Source organism: Eubalaena glacialis, chromosome 6 (assembly GCF_028564815.1).
Source record: "Eubalaena glacialis isolate mEubGla1 chromosome 6, mEubGla1.1.hap2.+ XY, whole genome shotgun sequence".
Lineage (NCBI taxonomy): Eukaryota > Metazoa > Chordata > Mammalia > Artiodactyla > Balaenidae > Eubalaena > Eubalaena glacialis.
The window spans coordinates 82,419,265-82,446,632 of record NC_083721.1 but is presented as its reverse complement, the minus strand read 5'-3'; the positions used below and the strand labels follow the sequence as shown (position 1 = coordinate 82,446,632).

General features: G+C 45.1%; 1 protein-coding gene across 4 annotated transcripts in view; it reads right to left on the bottom strand.

Annotated features, from left to right (window-relative positions):
- DGKG (diacylglycerol kinase gamma) overlaps positions 1-27,368 on the bottom strand; it is a 162,236-nt gene that overhangs the window by 99,687 nt on the left and 35,181 nt on the right. Inside the window, exons 5-15 of one of the 4 annotated variants that reach the window (XM_061194375.1) lie at positions 23,687-23,857; positions 19,988-20,037; positions 16,493-16,567; positions 15,672-15,794; positions 11,401-11,518; positions 9,761-9,849; positions 6,565-6,681; positions 5,467-5,559; positions 3,845-3,904; positions 1,290-1,369; positions 31-105 (exon numbers count right to left, since the gene is read on the bottom strand). In XM_061194375.1, the coding sequence (XP_061050358.1) occupies positions 31-105; positions 1,290-1,369; positions 3,845-3,904; positions 5,467-5,559; positions 6,565-6,681; positions 9,761-9,849; positions 11,401-11,518; positions 15,672-15,794; positions 16,493-16,567; positions 19,988-20,037; positions 23,687-23,857 (1,051 nt within the window). The remainder of the gene's footprint in view (positions 1-30; positions 106-1,289; positions 1,370-3,844; positions 3,905-5,466; positions 5,560-6,564; positions 6,682-9,760; positions 9,850-11,400; positions 11,519-15,671; positions 15,795-16,492; positions 16,568-19,987; positions 20,038-23,686; positions 23,858-27,368) is intronic. The other 3 variants (XM_061194376.1, XM_061194377.1, XM_061194378.1) reach the window with 3 other exon arrangements.

The window sequence follows — 27,368 nt, the reverse complement described above, 5'->3', positions numbered from 1 at the left end:
AAATAAGAAGTAAAGATCGTATCTCCATACCCTGGAGTAGGCCCCCCATTGTCCAGGTTGAAAACTTGTTTGGGGTTGAGCAGATAGTGGAATTTCCGAAGAATTCTATGGAAAAAAAAAAAAAGAAAGAGAGAGAGAGAGAGAGAGACCGAGAGAGAGAAGGGGAATGTCATTGTGAGAAGTCACAGGAGGGCAAGTACCTCTGCAGCCCATTGATGGTGGGAACGTGGGTCCATTTATACCCAAGAGGGGAGAAGAGTGCATGCAGGCCCTGCAGACCCTGAAGTCCCAGGTCTGGCTGGCCTCACCCATGCCCTCACCCCATTTCAAGGTCTTCCCCACCATCCAGGACTCTAGTCTCCAACCCCAGGAGTAGCACCCCTTGCACAGAGGACAGGACAGAGCAACCCGGAGAACAGAATTTCCATTCTCCTAAAGACTTCTCCTTCATGGAGACCTTCTCCCAAATGTTCTGTATGTTCTAGGTAGTATGATTCTCTTCTTTGTGGGCCAGACAAAGGCACCAAGGGACTCTCTATGGAAAGGTCCCCCAAATCCTGGGATCAGGAGGACATGCAGGACGTGGGGTTGGGGCAGAGGAGGGCTGGGGGCAGTGACCACATCTAGGCTTGGTTCCAAGCTCCAGCTTGAGGCTAATCAGGTCAGTTCAGGAGGGGTGCTCTGCCCCTAGGACTGGGGTGGGGGCTCTCCTAATTCTTGCTTAAACCCTGCTTATTATTTTTTAAAACCTGGATTCCAGATCACCCTGCCATCTGTTCACTGCCCCAGAGCTGAACACTGGGAGGCAGAGCTGCTCTGCTCCTTGCCACCCCTCCCCTCCCCTTCTCGTGGGGCATCCCACAGACTGGGCGTTTCCTTCACTGAGGAGACGGGTGCCCTGCTTTCTCAAGGGTGGGATAGGTCAGGAGGTCTCAGCCAGGTGCCTCTGCCACGTCTCTTAAATCAAGAAAAGACTTGCAAGGCTGGGAAGTTAACGGACGTCTCAGAACTTGGTCTGATTCCGGGAACCATAATAATGGCCCACGTGACAGGCCCTAGGCTAGCACTGTGTTTATTTTAATGCTCACGAAACCCCTGTGGGAGGAGAAATGATTATTACCTCCATTTTACAGAGGAGGAAACCAAGGCACAAGGACATTAAGTCCCTTGGACCAGGTCATCAAGCGGTCTGTGGTAGGGTTGGGATTGGACCACAGGTCTGCCTTCTCCACAGCCCACTCGGTTATGGTTGGCCTAGCCTCTCCATCTCGAAAAAGAAGAGAACATACCTTTCTCCTTGTCTCCCTCCACTCTTGGGGTTCACCAAAACCAGCAGGGGGTGGGTACCCGGGGTGGGGATGATCTTATACTTAAAAGGCAAAAGAAAAAGAAATTAGCTCTGTTTCAGCCAATAGGAGGAATGCGATGAGAGTGGATGCTAAGACAGCTCCCGGGAGAGAAGCGGTTCCAGGCATGGAGGAGAGGAGGTCAGGAGGCAGTAGGTGCTGGTCCACTGGCTGAGTTTTCTGAGGGATTAAACAGCTAAGTGTCTCCAGCCTAATGGCCTTTAAGTAGTGTTAATGGTGACAGGCATTTGAAGTCGGGATCAGAGATGGGGCAATGGCATCACAACTTCAAATTATTCACAATGGTGTGGCATTGTGCCCACAGCACAAGATTAGATTTTGTGGGGGATACAACTGATTATGATCTTAAAAGTTAGGGCCATCTGGTCCTACGCCTAAATAAAATAACAGCCATGGAGTTAACTACACTTCCACCCCAGTACCTTCCATATCCACATTTCCAGCCCCCATTTTCCTCCTGAGCCCTGGTTCCACATTTCTCACTGTCCAGTGGGTACATTCAGCCAGATGTCTCACCAGAACACGCTCCAAACCGGACCTATCTTCTTTCCCCACAAAACTGGCCCTCTCTCCTGGCTACTCTTATTATTCATCCAGTCATCCAGGGAAGACCCTGTCCTGCCAATTCTTTCCCTGGAATGTCTCTTTATCTCCGGCAGCTGCCACAGTGCCCACACTGCTCGGGCCTTGCCCCCCTCAGGTGAAGCCCTGTATGCTGCCCCCATGCAGTTCCTTCCCAGGACGTCACTAGTCATACCACTCCTGCTCAGAAACCTTTAAAGACGTCTCATTACCCAGAGGATAAAATCCAGATCTCCTAAGCTGGCATGCAAGGCATTTAAGTGCAGCCCCAATCTACTGTTCTCTCTTAATTACTCTAACCTTCACTGCAGTTCCAGCCAAGCCTGGCTATTACCTTCTAGGGAGTTAATTCCCACCCCTTGGGGCTGCTCACACTGGTTTCTTCTCCTCCTTAATGCCCTGAAATGCCCACTTCCTTCTTAGCAACCTCTTAAAAAAGAACTCCTCATTCTCTGGGCCCAATTCAAGAGCTACTTCCTCTATGAAGTTTTCCGTGATCACTGCAACGAAAACTATTGCACTTGAAGCATATATTGGTTTGGCCAAAAGGCTCGTTAGGGTTTTTCCAGAAGATCTTATGAAAAACCAGAACCAACTTTTTGGCCAACCCAATAATATCTTCTGGGTTTCTTCTGTTATCATTTATTTGTATATGTCTTTATTTTTTATTTTCTCAGGTAAATATCACAAAACATCAAATGGATTTTAATGCCTCAGGAGCAGGGCGGGTGTGTGTATAACCTTTCTACCAAGGGCCCCATTGTCCCAGATACAAGAGTGAGTACTCAATAAATACCTGTGTCTTCAGCAGAAGGACACACCGATACAGAGATGCAGCTTTGCTCCATATTCACTATCTAATGCCTACTTTTCCAGATTGCAAGCTAAAAATTCACCAAACACAGGGCCATATTGTTTGAAATGGACAGCAGCACCCTTTATAAATTTTAGGAATTTTCTCATCTGCCAAGGGTGATTATTTGTGTGAAAGCCAGAAGCATCTTGGAGCCTAAGGAGTAATTCTTTATCTCTGCGGGTGATATTCAAAATGTTTAACAACCTGTACAGCATGGGCGCTGCCCAATCAGAACAGATGCAGGATAACCAGATAGATGTCAGCTGTAAACGACGGACATACCTGCACTGTGTGTGTGTGTGCGCTCCATCTGACTTTCTCCCTTTCAAGGTGTCTAGAGCTTTCCCACATTAAGCATCATTGCTTATGTTTTACACTCATCCACATGTTCTCATTGAATCTTGGAGCATCTATGGGAGGTGGGCAGTGCAGGGATTGCTATGCCCCCTTTCAAACAAGGAAACTTAAGGTTCAGAGGCAGAGGAGAAGGCCCCAGTGTTCTATTTCCTTTTCTGGTACTTGTTCTACCTCACCAGGCTGCCTTTCCTGCATTCCCTGGAACTTTGTGAAAGGCACAAAGAGAAGTTCATTGGTGAATCCAGCTAAAAAAATGAGTTCTGAAATATACGTTTAAGGATGAAGAAGAACTTTTGGATCTAGTTAACTCTGTTCTGGCAGATCACATTCTGGAGACAGCTTGGCAGTCCTGGAAAACCTAATTGTCTATTTTTAAGCCACATTCTTGTTATTATTCAGGGAGTATGCATATTGAAGTTTTATGCAACGTGTTCCTAAAAAGGTGATAAAGCCAGTTTGGCCAGCCACGGGATCAACCAACCTCCCTTCGCGCCACTTGCCTACAGTGTGGTTGTCAAAGGTAACCCCAGAGGCTGGAAATACAGTGTCCTGTGTGATATAATCAATCAGATAAGAAAGCAGATGTTGAGATGTGTTTCTCTAGAAGCCAAATCCTGTTCTCCCCTCCACAGCCTTGGACCAGCTTAGAACGAGTGAGTAGACTTGGGGCTTGCCGAGGTACCTGCGTTACAAGTTCATCCTTGGCTGACATGCTACCATCAGACTTCCCATCTTGCCTGTCCTATAAAAGAGAGGAAAGACAAGCATCTTTTGAAAAAAAAAAATGCCTACTACAAAAAAGGAAATCAGAAGAAAAACAAATGGTTAATATAAAGAAAGAGAATAGAAAACCAGTATAGTGTAGGGAGGAGTTTTTCAAAGTGGGACTTTGGACGTAAAAAAAGAAATGTTCCCTTTGGGTTTCTCAAGGACTCTCCAGGCAGTTGTCATCACTTGCCCTGACTTTAACTTCGAGACACTGGAAGGGACACAGTGTTTCAGAGGAAACACTGAAATGGGCAGAAATCTACTTTGTTGATTTAGAAGCTTGAGCTTTGGGAAGCAAGGTCTCAGATCTGGTTTCTCTGTTAAGCACTACCTAAATGATGTAATACTAAGTCTTATGTCCTATATTGTTTGTTTGCTTTTTCAATGTTTATTATTCATTTCATTGAGGTTTAATGTCACATATAGTAAAATGCTCAAATTTAAATCTACAGTTCTGTGAATTTCTGCATACGTATACGCCCTTGTAACTACTGCCTCTTCTGGCGTAATTCTGTTGTGACTCCTGATACCTTATTGGTTTTGCCTGGCTTTTGAATTTCATATCAATGGAATCATAGACCATATCTTTTCTGAGTCCAGGTTCTTTGGTTCAGCATTATATTTTTGGGATTATCCATATTTTTGCATCTAAGCATGGCTGTTTTCCATTGCAATGCAGTTTTCCATTATACTAATCTGCCTCAACTTATTTGCCTATTCTCTTGTCAATGGTCATTTAGCTTGTTTCCAGTGCCTGACTGTTATGAATAAAGTTGATAGGAACATTCCTGTACATGTCTTCTCGTGGAATAAATGCTCATATTTCTCACAGGAGGGCAATTGTTGAGTCATAGAGTTTGTGTATTTCCAACTTAGTAGATACTACCAAATAGTTTTTAAAGTGGTGGGTTTTTTTCTTTAGTTTTTAATAAGAAAGAAGATGGTTAAGTCAAGGGTGAGATGTGAGGAATCAGTGGAACTCAGCAGCATCTTTAACATGGAAAGAGAACAGTTAAGGTGTTTGGTGCTTGGCTTGAAAGAGGGGTATTCAACACAGGAGACAGAAAAAGTTTCAGATGGGGATAAACAGAGTTTAATTTTGCATCTTTCATTTCCAAGAAGGGCTGTGACACCCAAGTGGAAATCTTCAAGGCAGAGGAAGGTCCATGTTTGGACACAGGAGAGAGGGTGACAGGGACAAGGGAGGCCTGGGAAGCCTAGCTGTGCACAGGTGGTGACTGAGGTTCCATATATGTGATCTGCCTGCAAGGTGCTTAGAATGAATGCGCTTTCCTTGCTGGGCCATTTCAGAGCATTCTGGGTGGCCAGCGGTTGGAATCATTTTAGTCAGGGAAGTTTTCCCTCACAATCTGACTGTGCAGCACTGACCTCTTTTAAACTTGGGCTGAAAACACAAATCCTAAGAGTTGCTGAGGGAGCCCTCTGAGGGATGTGAATGTCTGAATGCTGCCTGCATCTGAAACATGAGCGGGGGTTGCAGGGGAGCCGGAGCCCCATCGGGGTGGCAGCACTTACCTGGGTGATGGGGTATATTGACGTGGGCAGCAAAATATGGTCTCTGAGCTCCCCACCGTCACACAAAGCTGACAATTCACATTTGCGGTGAAACTGGAGGGAAAAATGAAGATGAGAGTGAGTGAAAGTGATCAAGGAAATGTCAAGTATGAGGGTTTAGAAATTTACTAGGGAGGCAGGTTGTCTAGTGCTCCCCTAAATCCTGATGCACTGCTGGCTTTCACAGTATAGCAAAGAGAGAGAGAGAGAGAGTGTGTGTGTGTGTGGTGTGTAGTGTATACGGGTGTGTGTGCTTGGTTATGGGTGCCAAGTCTGCCGTGGGCAGAGAAAGGAGACCAAGTGCTGCCCATGGCAGCTGGAGCAAAACGGTCCCGAGCAGGCCTGTGGCCTGTCCGTATGGCACCCCCATGTGGATTCCAGAGCCCCCATGGGATATTTGCTCCCTAGGCTCTGAGACACGGGAAGGAAGGAGATCTTGTTGAACAAACTCATGAGAGGCTGGAGGTAAACCCCATGACTCGACCTCTGCATTTTAAGAGTTCTGCAGTCTGACACATCCTTTTTGAGGCTGATACCCAGTCAAGGGGACAAGACACGGCACTGAGTCTGCTTTGGAAGGCAGGTCAGGCAGCTCCAGGTGTCCAAGGAGGAAGTGGACATTTGTCATGGATGATGGCAGTGGGCACAGGCCTCTTGTCCAGGCAGTAGGGCTGCTGTCAGGAGTATGCCTTCCTCTGATGCAGGTGACTGAGTATCTAATTCCTCTCCCACTGTGTCAGTGCCCCCGGCCCAGATGACACCCAGGCAAAAGAAGTTAATGGTCCAGCCTGCTGTTCACAGCTGCCTGGCCACAAAGAGAGTAGATTGGTCAGCTTCTTTTTAAGCAGCCCTGGGGGGTGCCCTCTCTCTGGGCATCTTGGTGATTGCCTGGAGGAAGTTAGACTTAGGGCACTGAACAGGGGCTCTAGGCTCCCTCTCTAGCCTTGCCCACATAGCTCTGCTCATGCCCTCTGGCAGGATGTCCACTGCTGCCTGGCTGCAGCTTTGAGCAAAAAAACACACTGAAAAGCAGCAGGGCTGCCCTGGGCGCCAACCCACCGTCATCTGGCACCACAGGCAGTGCCGCGCGGTGACACTCTGGTAGCACTTGATACTTTTGTGGCACCGGTCACACTTGACAGAGGAGTTCCCTTCCACCCACGCGTGCTGCATCACCTGCAGGAGGGAAGGGAAGGATACCAGGGAAGGCTGCAGAACCACATCCCAGGGCCCTGGGCCTGAGGAGAAGGGTCTGGGAGGAGCACAGGGAGTGGGGAGGCCAGAGAGGGTTGGTTCCTGTTTAGTAGATGCACTTCTGGATGCCGGGCTGCTTTGCTGAATTGCACTGGTGTGGTCACTCCCTACCCAACCTCTATCATGCTAATCGAGGTAGATGGAAAGCCACTTTGCCTGCTCTTTGAACAGTTCATCCCCTCCGGCAGAAAAGCCTCTGAGCGTCTAGTCTGGCAGTTCATCTGTCTGTCACCGGAACTCTTTGCAAAGGGATGTGTTTGTGTGTGCCCTTTTCTGGAAGGCAGCGGGGTGCAGGGAAACGCAGGAGGGCTTGGACTACAGACAAAACTGGTTGGAGTCATTGATCTTCCACTTTGCAGCGGGGTGACCTTTGGCCAGTTCCTGGACCTCTCTGAGTCTCAGGTCCTTCATCTGCAGAAATTGGCATAAAATGCCCCACCTCTGGGTTTTCTGGGAGGATCCAATGAGACAGCACATTTGGAAGGGCCTTCCTGGCACAGTCCTGGCCCTTGGGGGGTGCCCCTGATGGGGAATCCCTTCCCCCTCTGTCTTCTATGGGCTGGTGCCTCTCAGCCTTAGCAGCCCCTCAGGACTACCTGGGCAGCATCTAGAAGTCCTAATGCCCAGCCCTCACTCCAGACAAAATAAATTAGAGTCTCTGGGGATGAGACCCGTCATTAGTATGTTTTAAAGCACCCTGAGTGATTATCATATGCAGCCAAGGCTGAGAAGCACTCAGGAAGGAAGTTAGAGAGAAAGCCCAAAGGGTTAGTGTGGGTCATCAGCCAGTGGCTTTCACGTCTGTTTCCTGGAGAGCGGGTTGTACCTGCCTCCTGGCCAGGACATGCCCCTGAAGCAGCCCAGGAACTTGGGAAGCAGGTGGGAATGCATGTGTGTGTGTGTGTGTGACAGTAAGTGCAAAGCGACCCATGACACCAAATTCTGGGGGTCTGAGCCCTCAGTTAAGTCCCCCGGGAATTCTATAGAACTCCTCAAAAAATTTTTCACCAGGGTATCCCTAATAGCAGAAGAGGTGGATATGGACTCTGGGGGAACGTGGGACATAGCCTGAAGTGCCAACTACAAGCACAATATTAAAAACACGTGGAATATTTGCATGATACCATCCATGTTTGTATTAGATGAAAGTTTTAAATTACTTATCAATTAAGTTACTGTGTCCTCCTTCCAAAAGATTTTCGGTAAAACTGTTGCTCTAGAAGATGTGTCACATTTACTTTGTAGTTTCTCCTTCTGCCATTCACCCCTGAGGGTATAAAGAACTCAGTTTGCTAATCAGTTTGTTATCTACATGGTCGCAATGAATTTGTTCTGAGATTATTATTATTTTCATTTTACAGAGAAAAAATATGAGGCTGCAGAGAGGTTAAGTAACTAGCCCTAGGTTCCAAGGCTGGTAAGTGGCCAAGCAGGGACTCATGGCCAGGTCTCCTGACTCCAAGTCCACGGTAGTCTCCCAATACCACGTTGCCTTCTCCATCCTCTTCCAGGATCAGAAGAGATGGTTGAAGACTTAGGTTGCCCCTGGAGACTCAGAAGGTCGTGAATGTGCCCTGCTGGTCCCTCAGAGGTCTCCCTCTGTTCCAAGTGTGGCAATGGCAGGAGTGCAGGCTTAGGGCCTGAGCCCAGGAGGTGCACCATATGTCCTGGTAAAAGGCATGGACATGGAACGGTGTGTGTATGGGCGTGGTACGGAAGGAGTAGACAAGAGGCCATGCGGTGTCTCACAGGCATGCATGCATGTCCCTGGAGGTGCCCTTCTCTCTCAGAGTCCTACTGGGGAGGGCTGGATACCACTCCCACCTGCTAACCATCTCCTGACTCAGATTCCTCAATGGGGTTTTCCCTCTGCAGGAACTCGGAGTGCCTTTCCCCTGCTAATTTGAAGAAGAGTCTATTTCCAGACTCAGTGAATGGTACCAGCCAATGGCCACCTTAGAAACCTGGTAGCCATTTCCAACCTCTCTCCCTCTCTCATCCCCTACATGACTGTCACCAGGTCCTGGTGGTAGGACCTTCCAAATTATCTCTCAGACTCTCCCTTTATGTCTTCCACCTTAGCCAGTGGGACAGTCAAAACACTCAACAACCGGCATGGCTGGGGGACACTCACTCAGCACAGACACAGCCATCACTGTGCTACTGCAGACATAGCAGAGCATAGTGGGTGAGTGCAGACCCCACCCCAGTCAGGCCCTAGGGCAGCATTAACTCTTGCCTGAACTGTTGCAAAAGTTTTTTTCATCCCCTCTGATCTGATCTCTCTCTGGCACCATGGTCAGAGCAATTAACCTAATTCGCACACCCAAACATCTCCTCACGTACCCAAAACTCTTCAGCGGCCCCTTAGCTACACATGAAGCCCCTTCCCAAGTCCTCAGCTGGCCTCACGAGACCTGGATCTCACCAGTTCTGCAGCACATCTCCCACCGCTTCCCTCTAAGCATCCTCTATCCCAGTCACACGGAACCAAGTACAGATCCGAGAATAAGCCGCGTCTCCATGCCTTCACACTTGAGGCTTCTCCAGCCTGGGGTGCCTTGTCCTCCTTGATTCCTTATGAAATCCTGCTGATTTGGGTTCAAGACACAACTCAAATGCCATCTTTTTGGTGAAAGCTTCCCTGTCCGCCACCCTTGGTGCCTCAACTGTATGTCCCACACAGTCCTATCGCTACTGTACAGCTCGCTACTTTGCGCTTTGCTTACATGCCTGTCTCCTCCCACTAGACTGCACAGTCCTCCAGGCTGAGGACCACCTTTTAACCTGCAAACCCCTGGCACAGGATCTGGCACACAGTGGGCACCAGGGAGATGCTAAATGGATTGACGGATGAACAAGATGGTTTAAGGGTGGTCCTCAAGGCAGAGAAGGGACTGTATAAAGCTCCCAAAGCCCCTTCCTGCCCAGGAATCTGTGGAGATGGACATGTTGCCTGGGACACAGCATGCAGGAGAACAAGGCAATAGGTATCACCAACCTCGCCGCCCCTTTTGGTTTTTGAGTTCGTTTTGATACACCCAGGAATGTTTTTGGATACACAGCGTTCATGGACAGTGTATTTACAGTCTGAAAATAAAAATAAGAAAAGTGACCGTGAGTGACCATGTAGGGAAGGTCAGCCATCCCCCTGCCCCCCACCCCAGCTGAGGCCCGTGCCTCCCTCTGCGTGGCCAGTCAGGGGCAGGGGACATATGGAGCTGGCCTTGCCTAATGGCAATTCAAGTCTCCAGTTGTTCACTGAGAAGAGTCCATGATTATCTCCCAGACATGCTCCTGCACCCTCCACCTTGCCACACTGCCTTCCACCGCGGGTGGTGAATGCAGCAGGAAAACATCCCCAGAAAGGTGCTTTCCGCTTAAGGGGAGTGAGGAGTCATCCTGGCTATGCCAATGCCACAGTATTGAATGTCAGGATGTTGGGGAGTGGATAGCAAGGCAGGGGTCTTCCTAACTCTGGAGACAGGCAGGCCTGGGGCCTGAACTCTGGCTCTGCCATTTGTAACTACCCACACGATCTAGGGTAAGTTCCTTCACTGCTCTGAAATTCAGGGTTTTCTACAAAATGGGAAGAAGATTGCTTTCTCTTTGCAGTATTACATAATTTGTATAAAGCGCCACGCATGCGGGTCAGAATAGCTATTCCACAAATGACTGTTGTTGTTACTGTTTACGACTGTGCCAACAGGCCTAGAACGTACTAGGAATGAGGCTGGCCTATGAAAAGTGGGTGAGAGCTGGATTTGAAATGGGTGCTGGAAAGACAGGTGGGCCCCTACTTTTGCCTGCTGACGCTTGCTCTTGGTGGACACTGGGCCCAGCTCTGCTACGATGACTTTTGTGGCTGAGGTTGCCTGCTGCCTGGCTCCTGTGTGCATGGCAGATAAAACATTTCGGTGACCAGCCCTGTACCCGACGGCCCTCGCTGCAGCAGCAGCTCCCCATTCCCTGGAGGGTTCAGGCTGAGTGCTTGCTGTCTGCCTCCTGAGGTGGGGGGCAGGATTCTGCACCCACGCACCCTGGGCCCTACAAAGCCTTCTTGCTGCAGCCCCTGCCCTCTCCTCCTGCTCCGCAAACCCACCCTCTTTCCTACATGACCCCTTCTTTCTTCCTTCTCCTCCATCTCTTTCTTCTGTCCTCCTTTCCAGTCTCCCTCCTTCCTTTTCCATGTGTGTTTTTTTCTCCTCTCCCATCTGACTTTACTAAATGGATTATAAAGTGAAACAAATGGATAATTTTAATTCTATTGTATATATGAATATAGTTGCTTATTAATTAAAAAAAAAAACAACAGGTTCTTCTGACCAACCAAAACATTCACTAGCAAAACTCAATTGAAATTATTATGAGATGCTTTTTAATTACATTTGAACCTTAATAACTTTTTTTCTAGGCAGTCAGGGGCCTATGATGAGACTCCAATAGGATAATATTTGTCCATTTGACTTGGGTAGAACAAAAATAGGACATGGAAGTTTTGCTTTATTTTCTGCTGTTGGAATAATATGGCAAGTCCCTCAAGCTAGGAAGCAGAGATGCCTAAACTTTTCTGGGAATGGCTCAATCATGTATAGAGCAAGACAGTTCCTGGGAAAAGGGGTTTGAAGGAAGTTTACTCACAAATGCAGCACAGGCCTTGCTTCCGAACGCCCATCAGCATGACATGGCAGAAGTTGCAGTAGGTTGGTTTCTTGAAATGCTTCATGGTCCAGGCATGCCTCCCATCCCCCTTGGAGCCCTGCGGGGACAGCAAGGGAATGAGATGCAGGCAGCCCCACTCTTTCTAAAAAGAGTCTCTTCTAATATTTGGAAAACAAGTTATTCACTTATTTTACTGTTGTAAAGATTATTTTAATAGAAATGCAAATCAAAACAAAATTCTTTGTGTGTGTGTATTTTCTAAAATAAGCAAATATTAAAAATTAGGGCCATCTGAGTGGAGTATGTGTGGGGGGGGAAGTGGAAATCAGAACAATCTTTCTTTCTTTCTCTCAATCATCTATTAATCATCTATTATCTATCAACGATCTATCATCTATCTATCCTTTAAATGTTTACAATCTTCAACTTATAAATTTCCTTTCTTGGATTCTATCCTAAAGAAATCATTTTTGAAAGATAGATGAGCATTTTTGTGCTCTGTCAGATGTTTAACCCAGCATTATTTAAAATAACTGAAAATATCCTAAAGGCCTCAAAATGACCAAAAGGTTTGTGGTACATCTGTATGATTTAATGTTAAGTGGCCATCAAGAAGATATTTATAAGAACATTGAATGGTTTGGGAATGTGCTCATGATACTAAGTTCTAAGGGAAAAAAGCAGAATGCAAATTTGATGATCTATTATGATCTCGGTTTTATACAATGATATGTTGTACGGGAAGAAAAGTCACCAAACTGTTAAGAGAGGTTAGCTATAGCTAGCAGCACTATGGATTTATTTTATTCTCTAATTTCTACCTTCTTCTGTATTTTCCAAATTTTCTACAGTGAGGAGGTACTAGTTTTATAATGAGGAAAAAATTCGCTTAGTAAAAACAATGTACTGCTCTCATCACCTTTCTGTGCACAGATAAAACAGCAAAGAGACAGAGACAGAAAGAGGGTTAAGCCATTTCCCCCTGACTTGGCTTGGAAGCAAATTCATTCTATCCACTAGATAAGCCGAGCCTCACATAATCACACACCTTCCCTGGACACGAAAGCTCCCACCTTCCAGCCCCTGGGAGCACAGGCCTGCTGGAGACTGTGGCTTCAGGAGCATCCCTCCACGTATGGTGTCCTTGACCTTTTGTCATAGGCTCCATCAAAAGAGTAACACTCTTGGGCTGTTGTTAAGGGTAGTAAAAAGTACTGTAAGGTGGTAAGGAATGAGAGTCAGGTACATGGAGTCCAACGTGCTGGATTGAAACCCACTTCTTACTTCTGCGTCCCTCTGGTTTGGGTTGGTCATGGTGGCCAGACCCATTCCTGTGCTCAACTCTTCTGCTAATGGTCTCTAGAGGAGCCCACACGCTTTTTCAAATGCTGGTCTCCTCCTGGGGCCAGGATAAGTTCTTTTCTTCTTACCACCTCAAAACCCTGCTTCTTCCAAAACCTGAGTCTTACAGAATTAAAGCCTTTTTATCTAATGGCTTCTACTTTAGTAAACGGGTTCACTAACTGATTAAATGATCCACTTAAATATCGATTCATTCATTCCTTTGACAAACATTGACCTCAAGGGATTTTTGTAAAAACTAAGTGAAATACTATAAGTGAAGCTCCTAATCCAGTGCCCGACACATTGTAAATGAAAACATTTATTAAGTTCCTACTCCGTGCTAGGCAGTAGGGGACACAAAAATAAGTAAAGAGTGTTTTCCTACATGTAAGGAGGTAGATTTATACCTGTTCTAGAAATGAAGAAGCAGAGACTCATAGAAGTTATATAAATAGCCCAAGACCACACAAATAATAAGTGACCAAGCTGAGCCCGTAGTCACAATGGGGGCTCTTGCTGGCCTCGGAGCCCATGCTCCTTCCATGCCTCTCCTGTACCTCCACAAACCAGGGTTTTCCTTCATGGACAGAAGGGAAATTACAGCACTCTTAGCAGACCCAGCTCCTTCTTCATGCAGCCCAAGGGACGGTCATTTGACCTGAAATACCTTTATCAGCACAATCAATTAGTATCTGAGAAAGGGAGCATCAGCTATTTTCATAGATACAGGGTAAGAAGCAAAGGGACCCTGACTTGGGATAAAGTAACATTTCTGGTTGGGTTATAGCACCATCATGTGGCTCCTTTATTTCTGCACGTTGGCGGCTGCAGGGTGTAGGAGTAACGTTCCTTATGCACGCCAGGTTTCGTGTTGAGGCTGCAGTTCCCTTGGGAGACAGATTGTTTCTCATACATGCCAATCAGAGATCCCCAGACTTTTCAGTGGCCGCATGTGGGTTTTGAAAAAAGCCAAACAATCAAGGTGGCTTTTAAAACATCGAGGAACACTTTCCCTAGAACCCCAACTATTAATGTGAAAACATATAATTTAGTGCCTATTTTCAAATAAATGCATAAAATTTCAATTAATAAAGACCAAATGCACATTTGCTTTTTGTTTGCATTATTCCTGAGGTAAAGTATGGTCTTAATACAAGGCTGATTTGGCATTAAGGGGGAGACACTGGGGAGAATGTTGAAGAAATAATGTCTCTCCCTCTTCCAGCCATAAAACAGTGGATCCCCTCCAAGCAAAGAGTTGGTGGCACTTTGGACTCAACAAGTCCAAAATAGGAAACAGAACTAGAAATTGGTTCCTTGTGATTAAAATGTCCCATCTCTATTTCCATGTTTCAGAGAAAAAACAGGTGCATTAGAACAGCACTCAAGCAGAACTTCCACTTTGATTCAGCTATAATGTTGAGCCTCGATAGTAGAAAGTATACCTAACCTATGTGAGCACCCCCAGGTCCTAGCTCATGTGGGTTCGTGCACACAGTAGGTTCTTGGTAAGAAATCACTGCATGAGAAGTCTGCTGTTACTGAATATGGAAGATGGCCTCTGGTACTAACTAGGTGTGTGTCCATGGGCAAGTGCCTTTACCTCTCTGGTCCTTGGTATGAAAAATGAAGGGGACAGACCAGGGAGCACCAAGTTCTCTTCCAGCTCTGACCTTCTAGGGTTATAAGGAAAAAGGAGATCCTGGTTCATTGATTTCTATTTAGCACTTGGAAAGAGCTGGACATGCTATGAGATAATTGCAGGATTCTTAGTCTTTGAGTGTTGGAGATGAGGGCTCAGCTTTAGTCCTGAATTGCAGAACCGTCAGATGCACACAGCACAGGCAACAACATCGGCTAGAGGCTAACCCAAATGAACCTCCTGTTCTGTCCCTCTCTTTTGACATTTCAATAATCTTGAAGAGGTATTGTCTTACAACCCGTGTGACTGTACTGGTAAACGCTAATGTCACCATTTGTACTTTTAGTTCTAATCTTCCCTACCTCATGTATGGTAGCTACTTTCAGATGCCAGTGATTTCACATTAAGCCTCTACATGTGTTCCCTACTCTGATCAAAACTGGGAGGTTTCTCTAAAACACCCTGAACTTTCTTTCATGTGGGTCTTTGATCAAGCTATTCTCTTGGCTGCAAACTCTCTCTTCTACCAGCCAAATCATACCCATCCTTGAGAGCCAGATCAAATATACTAGGTCTTTATCTTTATCTCAAGAATGGGATATCAAAATCCCATACATCCTTCAGAGCCAGGGCAAACACCCTCCAAAGTTTCTTCCACTGGTCTCACTCCTAAGTGTGAGATGTTTGAAAGTGCAGGTTCTTTGGAGTCAAGTACAAATAAATGCTGGCTATTCTTTTTCTTCTCCGGACTCAGAATCTCAGTTTTCCATCTGTTTAAATGGGTAAAAAAAAAAATCTACCTTATCCGGTTGTTCTGATTGTTAAATAAGATATTATCATTGAACGCCCTCTGCCTCACAACAAATCAGTATTTTTTCCTTTCTTTCTTCCTTTCCTTCCTTCCTTCCCCAACTCTCTTAGCATTTTTAAACCTAATTTGTGGAAAAGATGGAATTCTTCTCTGAATATTTTTTGCCCTTTGCCTGGTTGAGCATAAGTTTCCAGTGGGTGAATATTGTATCTGTTTTCCCTCGTAGCCCTCAGAACAGTATCTTTATTTAGTAATAATTTAGTAAACGTCTGTCAAATGAATGAATTAATATTTCAGGCACTAATAGGTAAAAAGAGAGAACTTTTGGGCTGGCCTACAGCATACGGGCTGTCCATTGGGAAGTCTGGGGCAGAAGCCAAGGATATTAACTTCCACATGGAACCTGATGCTTCTGAAAGGTGAGAGGTCTTTGACCTCAAGCTTGCAACTTACAGAGTCGTCCATGCCCAGGAGGACCAGCAATGGGATGGTGGTCATCCCTCCGTGGACCCACTCCTGGAGAGACACCAAGCCATCCCCGTCGTAGTCCATCCCTTGTAACATCTCCTTCAGTATCTGTGGAATCCATAGAGCAACCAATGTCCACTTTCATCTTCGACTTCTCTGCCCCGCCCCTGCCCCGCCCACCCTGCCCTTTTCTTTCTCTTCTGTTCTGTGTTTTCTGGCTTGGGTTTTACCCCTTTCCCCTCTGATTCGGAGTGAGTAGAGCATTGAGGGAGCAAACGGGGGTGAGGAGAACAGGGGTCCAGGCCTGGCTCTGCCCTGACCTGTGTGGCCTTCGACAAGCCACCCCAACTCTCTGGATTCTGCTTTGCTCATCTGTAAAATGGAACTAGTATTGCTATGTTCGCAGCATGGTAGTGAAGATTAGAGAAAATGTATATAAAATGCTAAATATTATATCGGACTCATAGGAGCCCCCAATGTAATTCTTATTATTAATATTATCTAATGATTGAGAAAAATCTTTAAAAGTCTTTCTAGCTCTAAATTCTCTGATCTCTGAGCTCCTGTTATAAAAATTTAGCTTTGGTGAAAGCGTTAGGGGGTATTATTATTTGAATTAGTCTACACTTTCCCCTGCTGCCTCTAATCTTTCCTATCAGGGAAGTGGGAGATCAAGGTGTAGGACCCAGAGAAGTCACCTCTAAGAAGATGATCTGGGACAGCCTGCACCGTAAACATGTGTTTCCAAGTCCCACTCTCATCTTGGAAGCTCACTGGAAAGTCACCCCTTGCTTTTGGAAACTCACAGGTCTTAGCTCCGTGGGATCCCACTCGAGATACTGGGCAATGTGTAGCATCTGGTTGACAATACGATCCATCTCCTAGAAAACATCAAGGAGAGAAGCCAACTGAAGATGTGTTTTTACGAGCAAGACTCAAAATCAAACCCCGTGGGAAGATGGGCAGGGCAGAGTGTGAGAAGCAGCTGGTACAATATACTGGCATTTCATCAAGCACTCACTATTTGTTTTTGCTCTTTATTTCTGCCTTGACCACAAAGCTCACAAGAAACACAGACCGTGGATAAGCCAGAGGTATGCAGAAAGCTCACTGAACACTGACCTCCTCCTAGACCCACCTTCCTTCCCCTATTCTGTGCTCTGACTTAGCATAGAAAGCACTCCCGTTTCCTCCTTCTTTGTGATCCTACAAATACTTACAAACCAAGGCACTTACTTCTTCCTTCTTTTCCCACCCCTCATTCCCACAGCTATAGCAACTTGGGATTCATCTATACCCCTTGGGGGTCAGTTTCAGTTGGATGTAGAGCCACTGTGTTGGTCCTTTCTCAGGCACTATGATTCAGATTCCTTTTGGCATCTCCTTTGTTTCCTTTGTATCAAGTCCTGGGACCAGGACTCTTGGAACAGGAAATTCATGAAGGGTATGTTTGCCTAATGAGTGAGCCTTTTGTTTGGTACCAAGGCCAGGCTCCATCTAAAACCTCACAGAATTGTTGGATGCTAATGAATCAGTGCACTGAGAGTCCCACTGAAACACACTGGACTGAGAAAGCACTTTCATGTCTTGGGCACCATCTAAGATGTTCATAGTAAGGTTGATTTGGGGACACAGGTTGGAGAACTGAAGCAAGGTTTAAAGGTGTTACTTTCACCAGGTAGAATGCTGGGTCAAAATAAGCAGCAAGCTAAAACCCAACAGGGATTTTTAAAATTGTATTTCATTTAAAGTAGAAAATAACCCATTGCAAAACTGCAGATGAAGTGGTAGATGGGGGTAAGGAAGTGGGCAGAATGGTGGGAACAGGGCTCAGCAGAAGTTCCAATGGAAAAGAGCTCGTGAAACTAGTTGGGTCCAAGATTCAATGTGAGCAAACGATGTGATTCAGGAATGGAGAATTAGACTCAATCTTGGGCTGTGTAAATAGGTGGGCATTTTCAGGAAGCAGAGTGGGCAGATGTCAGGAAGAACTAGTTCCCTGATGTGGATACTTAAAGAGTCCTGGAGGGGTGGGTTCAGTTCTATGCCATATTTTAAGAATGGCATTGACAAACTAGAGCTTGACCAAAGTGGAGATTTAAACCTTCCTTATGAGAAACAGTGTAGAAATTAGGAAATATGACCTTGGGGAAGATTTTTGGGAAGATGTGACAGTACCTTCAAGTACCTGAAGGCCTACTGTGTACAACTGGTACTCCACTGGTCAGCTGCCCTGGTCAGCTACAGAGTAAGCCTAAGTCAGCAGAAGAAATGGGGGTGAGGTACTCCACTGGTCAGCAGAAGTAAGCTGAGGGATGGAGGGAGGGAAGAGTTGAGGGTTGGCCTATTTTGACCTCACCACTGGGTTGGGGGAGGGGACAGAAGAGCAGAATCAGGTTTTGGATTGAAAATTTCCCTGGCAGACTAGCGATGCCTTGTGTGCGGGAGGGATGCCTTCTCTAACAGTCATCCCCAGTGGTGGAGCGGCTGTTTTAAGGTACCGGGTGAACTCTCCATTACTGGGAGTGTTCACAAAGAGGCTGGGCATCCAACTGCCAGGGGCTCTTGGTGGGAAGTTGAAAGAGAGAGAACTATTTTGAGACTCACTTCAGTCCACCAGTGTTACCTTCCAAATAGATCCAGAATTTAACCACTTCTTACCACCTGCAATGCTGCCACCCTGGTGCAAGTTACCATCATTTCTTGTCTTGCTTATTTTAATAGCCTCCTAACTGGTATCCCTGCTTGCATCCCTACAGTCTAGACTCAACGCAGCAGCTAGAGTGATCCTGTTAGGACCTAAGTCAATCATGTCACTCCTCTGCTCAGAATCTCCAATGGTTCTCTACCTCTCCAGAGTAAAAGAGAGAAAACCCTTTCAATCACCTGTAAGGCTTGATAATGCTTTGCAAACGCCCCGTCCCTTCTCATTACTTCTCTGATCTCATCTCCTATTACTCACTCCAACCTCATCTGTTCAGTCATCCTGTTCCACCCACTCTGGCCTCCTAGTTAATCTGCTAACATTCCGGGCATCCCTCAGCACCTTTGCACTTGCTGTTCCCTCTGCTTGGAAGGTGCTTCCCCGTGACTCACTCCCTTCACCTCCTTCAAGTGTCTGTTCAGATGTCCCCTCCTCAGGGAGACCTTCCTTGGCTCCTCCAGCTAAAACTGCAGCTCCCTCCAATACTTCCTTTCCCTCCTTTATTTTCCCTCTAGCACACATCTCTATCTAACACATACTTGACTATGTTTGCAGGGTGTGTGTTTGCACTAGAATGAAAGCATCATGAGGGCCTGGATCTTTGTCTGTTGGCTCACTGATACACCTCCCCCAGTGCTTAGAACAGTAGCCTGACATATATGAGATACTCAATTAATACGTGTTGATCAAATGCTTGAGAGTCTGTGATTCTCTGGTGGTTCCCTCACATGACCCAGCTCACGGAACTGCAATGTGGCTGCAGGGATCCCACAAAGACACTCGGGGGTTGAGTGGGAACCGGGACGATGCAGTTGGTCTAGTGGACTGGTTCCCTTTCTTCCTCCCTCTGGTCTGACTCAGCCCCGTGCACTTCAACCTCAGAGCCTTTCTGTTAATGAGTCCCATCTCTCACACTGCCAGTCATGAGGACAGGGCCTGTCTGATTCTCTTTGCCTTTTCTCCTCTCTGCCTTCTTCCTTTTCCATCCTTCTTCTCATTCTATGACCCCTGACCTGTCCCTGCCTCTTCCTGAGGGGAGGTGGGGATGAGACTCAGGCTTTCCCAGGTGTGGTGGGATGGGATCATGTGCTCAGAGCAGACAGAGCCAGACTCCTAGAGCTAGTGCCCTGGGGTATGAGAGGAAGGCAAGGGTGACGGCAAAGCATGCCAGCAGTTACCTGCCTTCCTCCTGTCTTCTTGCCCGGGTCTCGCTGCCTCTCCCCACCTCCTCTCCTCCACCCCTGGGCTTCAGCAGGAAATTACAGGGGGAATTTCTGAACCAGCTGGGAAGTTAAACTAGATGAGATACTAAAGCATCTCCCCAACCTGAGATTTTGCGATTTGAGCTTCTGGAATGAAAAAGCAAGTTGGAGTTCACTCTCCTCTGGGCGGCCTCTTTGGAAGTAGAAGGCGGGGGGTTCTAGTCATCTCTGCAGCTCATATTGAGACACTGCTATTCCTATGAAGATAGAGCTGAGAGTGTTCGGCCTCTCCCTTCACCTGCTCCCCTCTCCCTTCACCTGTTCCCCTCTCCCTTCACCTGCTCCCCTCTCCCACAGCCTCTCTTGGATCTTGGAGGGATATTTGGAGAGCTTACCGCTTGGTCCAGGAGACCATTCTCATCCGAATCATAGAGACGAAACATGACTGCAAGAAACACAGAGGTGAGGCTTGAGATGTCCTCCGGGTACCAGGGATGGGCTGAGACTTTGCTGCTGCCAGTTTGTAGATCAGTTCTGACCATCACTGGAGTGAAGTCCATTGCAGCCAGCTCACCCACCCTCCAAGGCACAGAGTCTGACCTTCCTCACAGTGGGAAGAGGGAGGAGAACCAAGCCACCTGGCTTCTGGGACTGTCTAAGCAATAACTCTGCAGCTGATGAGGTCTGGGTCTCGAGCGTGATTCCCTGTAGAGCATTCACACCTCTCAGCATCACAGGAACACAACTCAAAGCAGATGCCCCGCTGGTGGTGGGGCAGAGGCACCACAGTTATAGACGGGACACTACTTCTACTGCACACAGAAAGGGTGTGGAGTTAGGCAGGTTCAGACCTTGGCCCTGTCCTACCACCTCTAGGGCATCACATAAGTCATTTATCTTCTTTAGGCTCAATTTCTTCATCTGTAAGATGGAGATTATAATAGTTTCTTTATCCTAAGTTTTTTTCAAATGGAGATTAATATGTCAGTGATATGCTAAATCTATAGCACTTGGAATGTAGAGAGCACGCAACAGATGTTATTTATTTTTATTTTCTTTCATTAATGAATATTTATACATGGCATTTAATATGTACAATGTACCATCCTATGCACCTTATCATTATTACTTATTCAATCCTCAATAATGCTATGAAGTAGTTATTATTATAGAAGCTATTATATTTCTTTTTCTAAAATGTCTACATGCAATTCAGAAACATCCTCTACCATGTTCTAGCTGTAGAGAGGTGATGGAAGATAAAGATTTGGGAGTGAATTTTGGGCAAAGGACTAAATGTTCATTTATGGGATTTGGAAACTTGCCATTTCATTCATCTAAAAGGTAGAGAGCCTGTCTGTGGTCTCAGAAGTAAGCAGGGTGGGGAGCAGAGCTGAATACATCTTCATTTCCCTCCCATCCTTTAAAACCCTTCATCATGCCTGTGTTCTCTGTGGCTGACCCTTCCCTTGTGTAACTGCTCTGGACCTCTTGGGATGTACCCACAGGGTCACAGCACTCCTGTTAATTTGCCCTTGTGTTGTCACTTCCTTCTACATGTTTTATGTCTCTGGACCTTGTGTTTATTCAGTGGTGTCTCTGGTTGGAGTTTAAGTTATTTAAAAGTCATGGGCTTCCGATTCTTTGTGACTCCTCCAAATGTCCTGGTCAGAGACACTCTGGGCCCAGGTGGCTCTAACATGGAGGCCTCTTTGGTCCCACTGTGCATGAGGAGTAGAATGAGAAAGTGTGAGCAAGCATCCTATTTTTTAGCAGCATGGCCTTGGGCAAGTCATTTAACTTTTCCATGCTTTCTTACATATAAAATGAGAACAATCATGTCAACCGTCTAGGGTTACTGTGAGGTTAAAATGAGAAAATGCATTTAAAGTGCTTAGCAAAAATAAGGTGTTCAGTGATGAGTTATTATTGTTATTACATTGATGATGGGTGGGATTTCAGGCTATCATTTCCAAAAAAAAAAATACATGCTTGGTTATTTAGAAAAAAAACTTAACTTGGTTTCAATCGCTAAAATCAGAGATGATTTGAATTTATTTAATTTAATTTAAAAAAAAAAGAAAACTTTATAGGACAAATTACCAAGTTTCTGCAACAAAAAACTGTAGGGAAAAAAGTAAGCAAAAGATTAAGAGAGGTGCTTCCCCGGTGGCGCAGTGGTTGGGAATCCGCCTGCCAATGCAGGGGACACGGGTTCGTGCCCCGGTCCGGGAGGATCCCACATGCCGCAGAGCGGCTGGGCCCGTGAGCCACAGCTACTGAGCCTGCGCGTCTGGAGCCTGTGCTCCGCAACGGGAGAGGCCGCGACAGTGAGAGGCCCGCGCACCGCGATGAAGAGTGGCCCCCGCTCGCCGCAACTGGAGAAAGCCCTCGCACAGAAACGAAGACCCAACACAGCCAAAAATAAATAAATTAATTAATTAATTTAAAAAAAAAACAACTCACAAATCTCAGAGCAACTATTTAAAAAAAAAAAAAAGATCAAGAGAGACTAAAAGAGACGTAGTAACAAATGGCAATGTATGGACCTTACTTGGATCCCAATTCAAACACACAGTGCTTGAATTGTTCCCCAAGTAAGGGAAAATAATGAATACTGACTGAATATTTGATAACAGTAAGGAATCGTTTTCTTTAGATGTGATTGTGGTGTTGTGGTTATATTTAAGAAAAAGTTATATTATTTTAGAGGTACATACTGAGATATTTACAGATGAAATAATAACGATGTCTGGAATTTGCTTCAAAATAACCTGGGGCAGAAGAAATGAGTGGGAGGTATAAATAAAACACGACTGACCACAAGCTGGTAATTGTTGAAGGTGGTTGATGGGCACACGGAAGTTCTTTGTATTCTCTACTTTTATCTGTGTTTGAAATCTTCTGTAATAAAAAGCTTTTAGAAATACAGTTTCTTTTCATTACCATTACAGGACTCAGTCCGAGAGGCACTAATACGAGGAATTTGCCACATTTGCTCCTCTCTGGTAGTTATGAACAAATATAATGCCTGAAACTCAAAATCCAACTGAATGTGGGAAATAATTTGACATTTCCCTTTTAACATTAGTCAGAAGAAACAGAAATCTGGTACATTTGCTTCCAAATTAGCATTGAAGACTTGTAATTGTTAACACTTCAAACCTATGGGGGAGGTTTTAAGCTTGCTAAGAGAGCAAACTGTTTCATTTTGTTTTGGGCAAGGGTTAACCTTTGCCAGACTTTTCCTAATGCTTAAATTTCATTGACTAGTCCGATTATTAGCTGGAATTTTGACTTTTGCTATAATGTGTATGCTTTTCCCTCAGTGTCTACTAAGATCCCAAGAGATGCCAAAACAATATATATTTTTAACAAGGTCCTACCTGTTATCTGTTTCAAAGTTTGCCTGTAGGCTCGCAAAGGTCAGCGAGACCGTCCCCAGAGTGAGTCATCTGCCAGACCGCAGGCTGCTTCAGCCACTGTGGGCTTTCCTTTCTGCCCCCAGCTATTATTCTCCTTCTGAAGACATGTTTTTGAAACCAAGCTCAACTCCCTTAATTAACTAGCCCTCTTTCTCAAGAGGCCAAAACACTTGGGGTGGGGGTGGGTGAAGACATGGAAATAAGCTATAACAAGATAGAGGTTGATTAGATCTCAAGAAAAAAAGAGTTCTTCATAGTTAAAGAGTTGTTTGGGCATGGAATAGGGGAAGGAAGATAGATGTTGAAAATCTCCCCTTGAAAAATCTAAGAGGAGGCAGCAGCTTTCTGATTGGAGGCTTTCAGGAAATCCTGCCAGCAAAGGAAGGGAGTCTTCACCCTTTGCGGAGACCCCTTACCTTTCCAGATCTTGGTTCTCAATACCAAGGTCTCAAATGCACCTTCCACCCTATACAACTGGTACTGTGTTCCAGGGCAGATTCTAGGAAATATTCATGTCACTGCTGGTGACAGGGCAGAAAAGCTCCCCCAGGGAGGCAGGACCCATTCCCAGGATCCCAGATCAACCTCCAGCCTGTTTAGAACAATAGACAGGACACTAGCTCTTCCTCTAGGAAAAAGTCGAAGCCCCTTGACAGGGTGCATACTTACATTCTAGCTTATCCTGAGGTCTCCCCGTTTCCAGCAAGGACAGGTAACACATGACATCCTTCAGGTACACTATGGGGGATTCTGAGCCTGAAGACTGAGCAGCATGGTTTCCCAGGGGGGTCGCAGACACTTGGTCTTTAGTTGGCACTTGCTTCTCAGTGATCTTTGATTCTGTGACAGGCAAGAGGAAAGCATCCAAGGACACAATGTTTAGTAAACATGAAACCCTTTGTTGCCCTATTCTTTTCACGGTAGAGACAAGAATTTTATGAGTGTCTTCAAAAGCATGGATTACAAAGATATGATCAAATCAGTGGCCATAGAAATCCAGTTTGTAGAGTTCATACTTTCTGAATGAACCCCATTCTGACCCTTTTAAGAGTCTATAGCCTTATAAGAAATTCACCAATGCTCTGGGAATTTTAAGAAAAGATGATAGTGATTTTTAGTAATATCAATAGCCAACAGGTAAATGTCATTTAGCCTAATTTTGGGGGGAACACACCCAATTTGTAGAGGTAATTTTGTCTGGGATTCCAAAAGTCCAGACTATTGGTTATTTACCAACATACTGTTTTACAATTTTCTTCTCAAATGCATTTAAAGATAAATAAAAAGATGAAAGTTCGAAAGAGAAAACTGGGATTGACAACTAATTTCCAGAAACTAGGAAGAATTGTGACTTACTGAAAGCCTAATCAGTTGCATAAAGAAAGTATAGAGAGTGGCTTATCATACCACAGGAATAGAGTGAGCTTTCCCTCTGAAATTTTCCTTCTCATAGGTAGGAAGACTGTCTCTTTGCCCTCTGGTTAAGAAATATGATGTTATTACTAACCAGAAAACCAGGCACCGATATTTTACGTGTGAATTATACTCTTTTGAGGCACTTTAAGGGCTATCTCTTTTTCCCCAGCCTCTTTATATCCATGATCTCAATATCAAATAAGAGGCTGCAACTCAGAGAAAACACAGGAAACAGTAAAAGGAAGACTGGCAGTGGAAAATCTAACCCAAGTGTTGTACCACCAAATAATAGAGTGCTGAAGGCACAGGCAGAGGGAGAGATAGCCTTGCTGGTACTGCCTGCTGGGGAAAGCAATGCCACCAGTACACTCTTTATTCAGAGAACCAAAGTGCCAAGCAATGGCAAACAGTTCAGCTCAGGACAACAGAGCTGTGCTAGATGAAAGCCTACCAGGTCCTAGGGGTTAGGCTGTGGTTTGAGAAGGGAGTTAGCCATCACCCAGATGGACAGTGGGTGAGACCAAAGGCCACCTGACATACTCTGTATGTTACAAAGGGTCCTGTGAAGAGACCAAGATGGGACCCATGAAACAGAGTTGCAAAACAAGGAAAGGAAGCTTCATCATGAAGTCTCAGAGGACAAGATCTCTGGAAATAATTTCCTACCGGACAAGACCCTCGGTAGGTTGCAAGAAGGTGTAACCTCTATTAAACAGGAGCAGAAAGCCTCAGGGGTGAGCAAGTTAAGATGAAAACACAATAGGATGAGATAACAAGGATAGTGAGGTAGGGGAAAACTGTCATGAAATTACGTATGCAACAGAAGTATTAAAATCATCACTGGAGGAAAAGTTAGGGAAAAACTTAACTTAATAGTGTATAAGACAAAGGTGAAAAATTCTTTGTATAGGGTAGCCCATTATGCCCCAAGTTACTGTTATATCCTCAAATTATTCATCCATTAAAACACTATTAGAATGACTTCTATGCTGACTAAACTGGAATAAGAGGGACCAGAGTTACCCTCCTAGTGATGCAACTAAAAAACTGGACAAAAGATATGAAACAATGGTCCGTAGGACATTGCATATGGCCAACACCAAAGGGCAATCCCAAGAGATGGGAAACAAATGAGGTGATCCCTACAAATGCCACATCTTACTGACTGGAAAGAGTTTCTAGGCTGTGGCACAGGGAGGGGAAACCCAGGCAGATCCTGGAAGTTTCTCTGAGTTGCAGAGATGGAGCTGGGAATCTGGGGAGCCCAAGGTGACTGGAGTTCACAGAGCAGAGCACTGAAGAGGAGGGAGCTGCACAGAGGGAACTCCAGCTGGCTCTGCAGAAGGTCCCTTTGAGTAATCAGCAGAGAGTTCCCTCAATTATTCATCTGAGTAGTGATTAGCACAGATGTGTGAGGAAACTACCTGAGGCTGGGGAAGGAATCAGGATGAGAGGGAACAATCCCTGGAAGGCATAGAGAACTAGGCATAGTGTCTATTCCCAGCAATCAGAGTAGAAAACTCCCATAATTCATGAATCATTGAGTAGAGTACTTAGAGAGTTTTGCTTTGCTAACTGGGCAAAATTAGCCCTAGAAAAAATGCCTCCCTGGTCCTACCTAACAAAAGCTTGACCCAAAAGGTCAACCTACCACCAAACCAGCTTTACAACAAATGCTAAAGGAACTTCTCTAGGCAGGAAACACAAGAGAAGGAAAAGACCTACAACAACAAACCCAAAACGATTAAGAAAATGGTAATAGGAACATACATATTGATAATTACCTTAAATGTAAATGGATTAAATGCTCCAACCAAAAGACATAGACTGGCTGAAGGGATACAAAAGCAAGACCCATATATATGCTGTCTACAAGAGACCCACTTCAGACCTAGGGACACATACAGACTGAAAGTGAGGGGATGGAAAAAGATATTCCATGCAAATGGTAATCAAAAGAAAGCTGGAGTAGCAATTCTCATATCAGACAAAATAGACTTTAAAATAAAGACTATTACAAGAGACAAAGAAGGACACTACATAACAATCAAGGGATCAAGCCAAGAAGAAGATATAACAATTGTAAATATTTATGAACCCAACATAGGAGCACCTCAATATATAAGGCAAATGCTAACAGCCATAAAAGGGGAAATTGACAGTAACACAATCATTGTAGGGGACTTAAACACCCCACTTTCACCAATGGACAGATCAACCAAAATGAAAATAAATAAGGAAACACAGCTTTAAATGACACATTAAACAAGATGGACTTAATTGATATTTATAGGACATTCCATCCAAAAACAACAGAATACACGTTCTTCTTAAGTGCTCATGGAACATTCTCCAGGATAGATCATATCTTGGGTCACAAATCAAGCCTTGGTAAATTTAAGAAAATTGAAATCGTATCAAGTACCTTTTCCGACCACAACACTATGAGACTAGATATCAATGACAGGAAAAAAACTGTAAAAAATACAAACACATGGAGGTTAAACAATATGCTACTAAGTAACCAAAAGATCACTGAAGAAATCAAAGAGGAAACGAAAAAATACCTAGAGACAAATGACAATGAAAGCACAACGATCCAAAACCTATGGGACGCAGCAAAAGCAGTTCTAAGAGGGAGGTTTATAGCAATACAATCCTACCTCAAGAAACAAGAAAAATCTCAAGTAAACAACCTAACCTTACACCTAAAGCAATTAGAGAAAGAAGGACAAAAAACATCCAAAGTTAGCAGAAGGAAAGAAATCATAAAGATCAGATCAGAAATAAATGAAAAAGAAATGAAGGAAACAATAGCAAAGATCAATAAAACTAAAAGGTGGTTCTTTGAGAAGACAAACAAAATTGATAAACCATTAGCCAGACTTATCAAGAAAAAAAGGGAGAAGACTCAAATCAACAGAATTAGAAATGA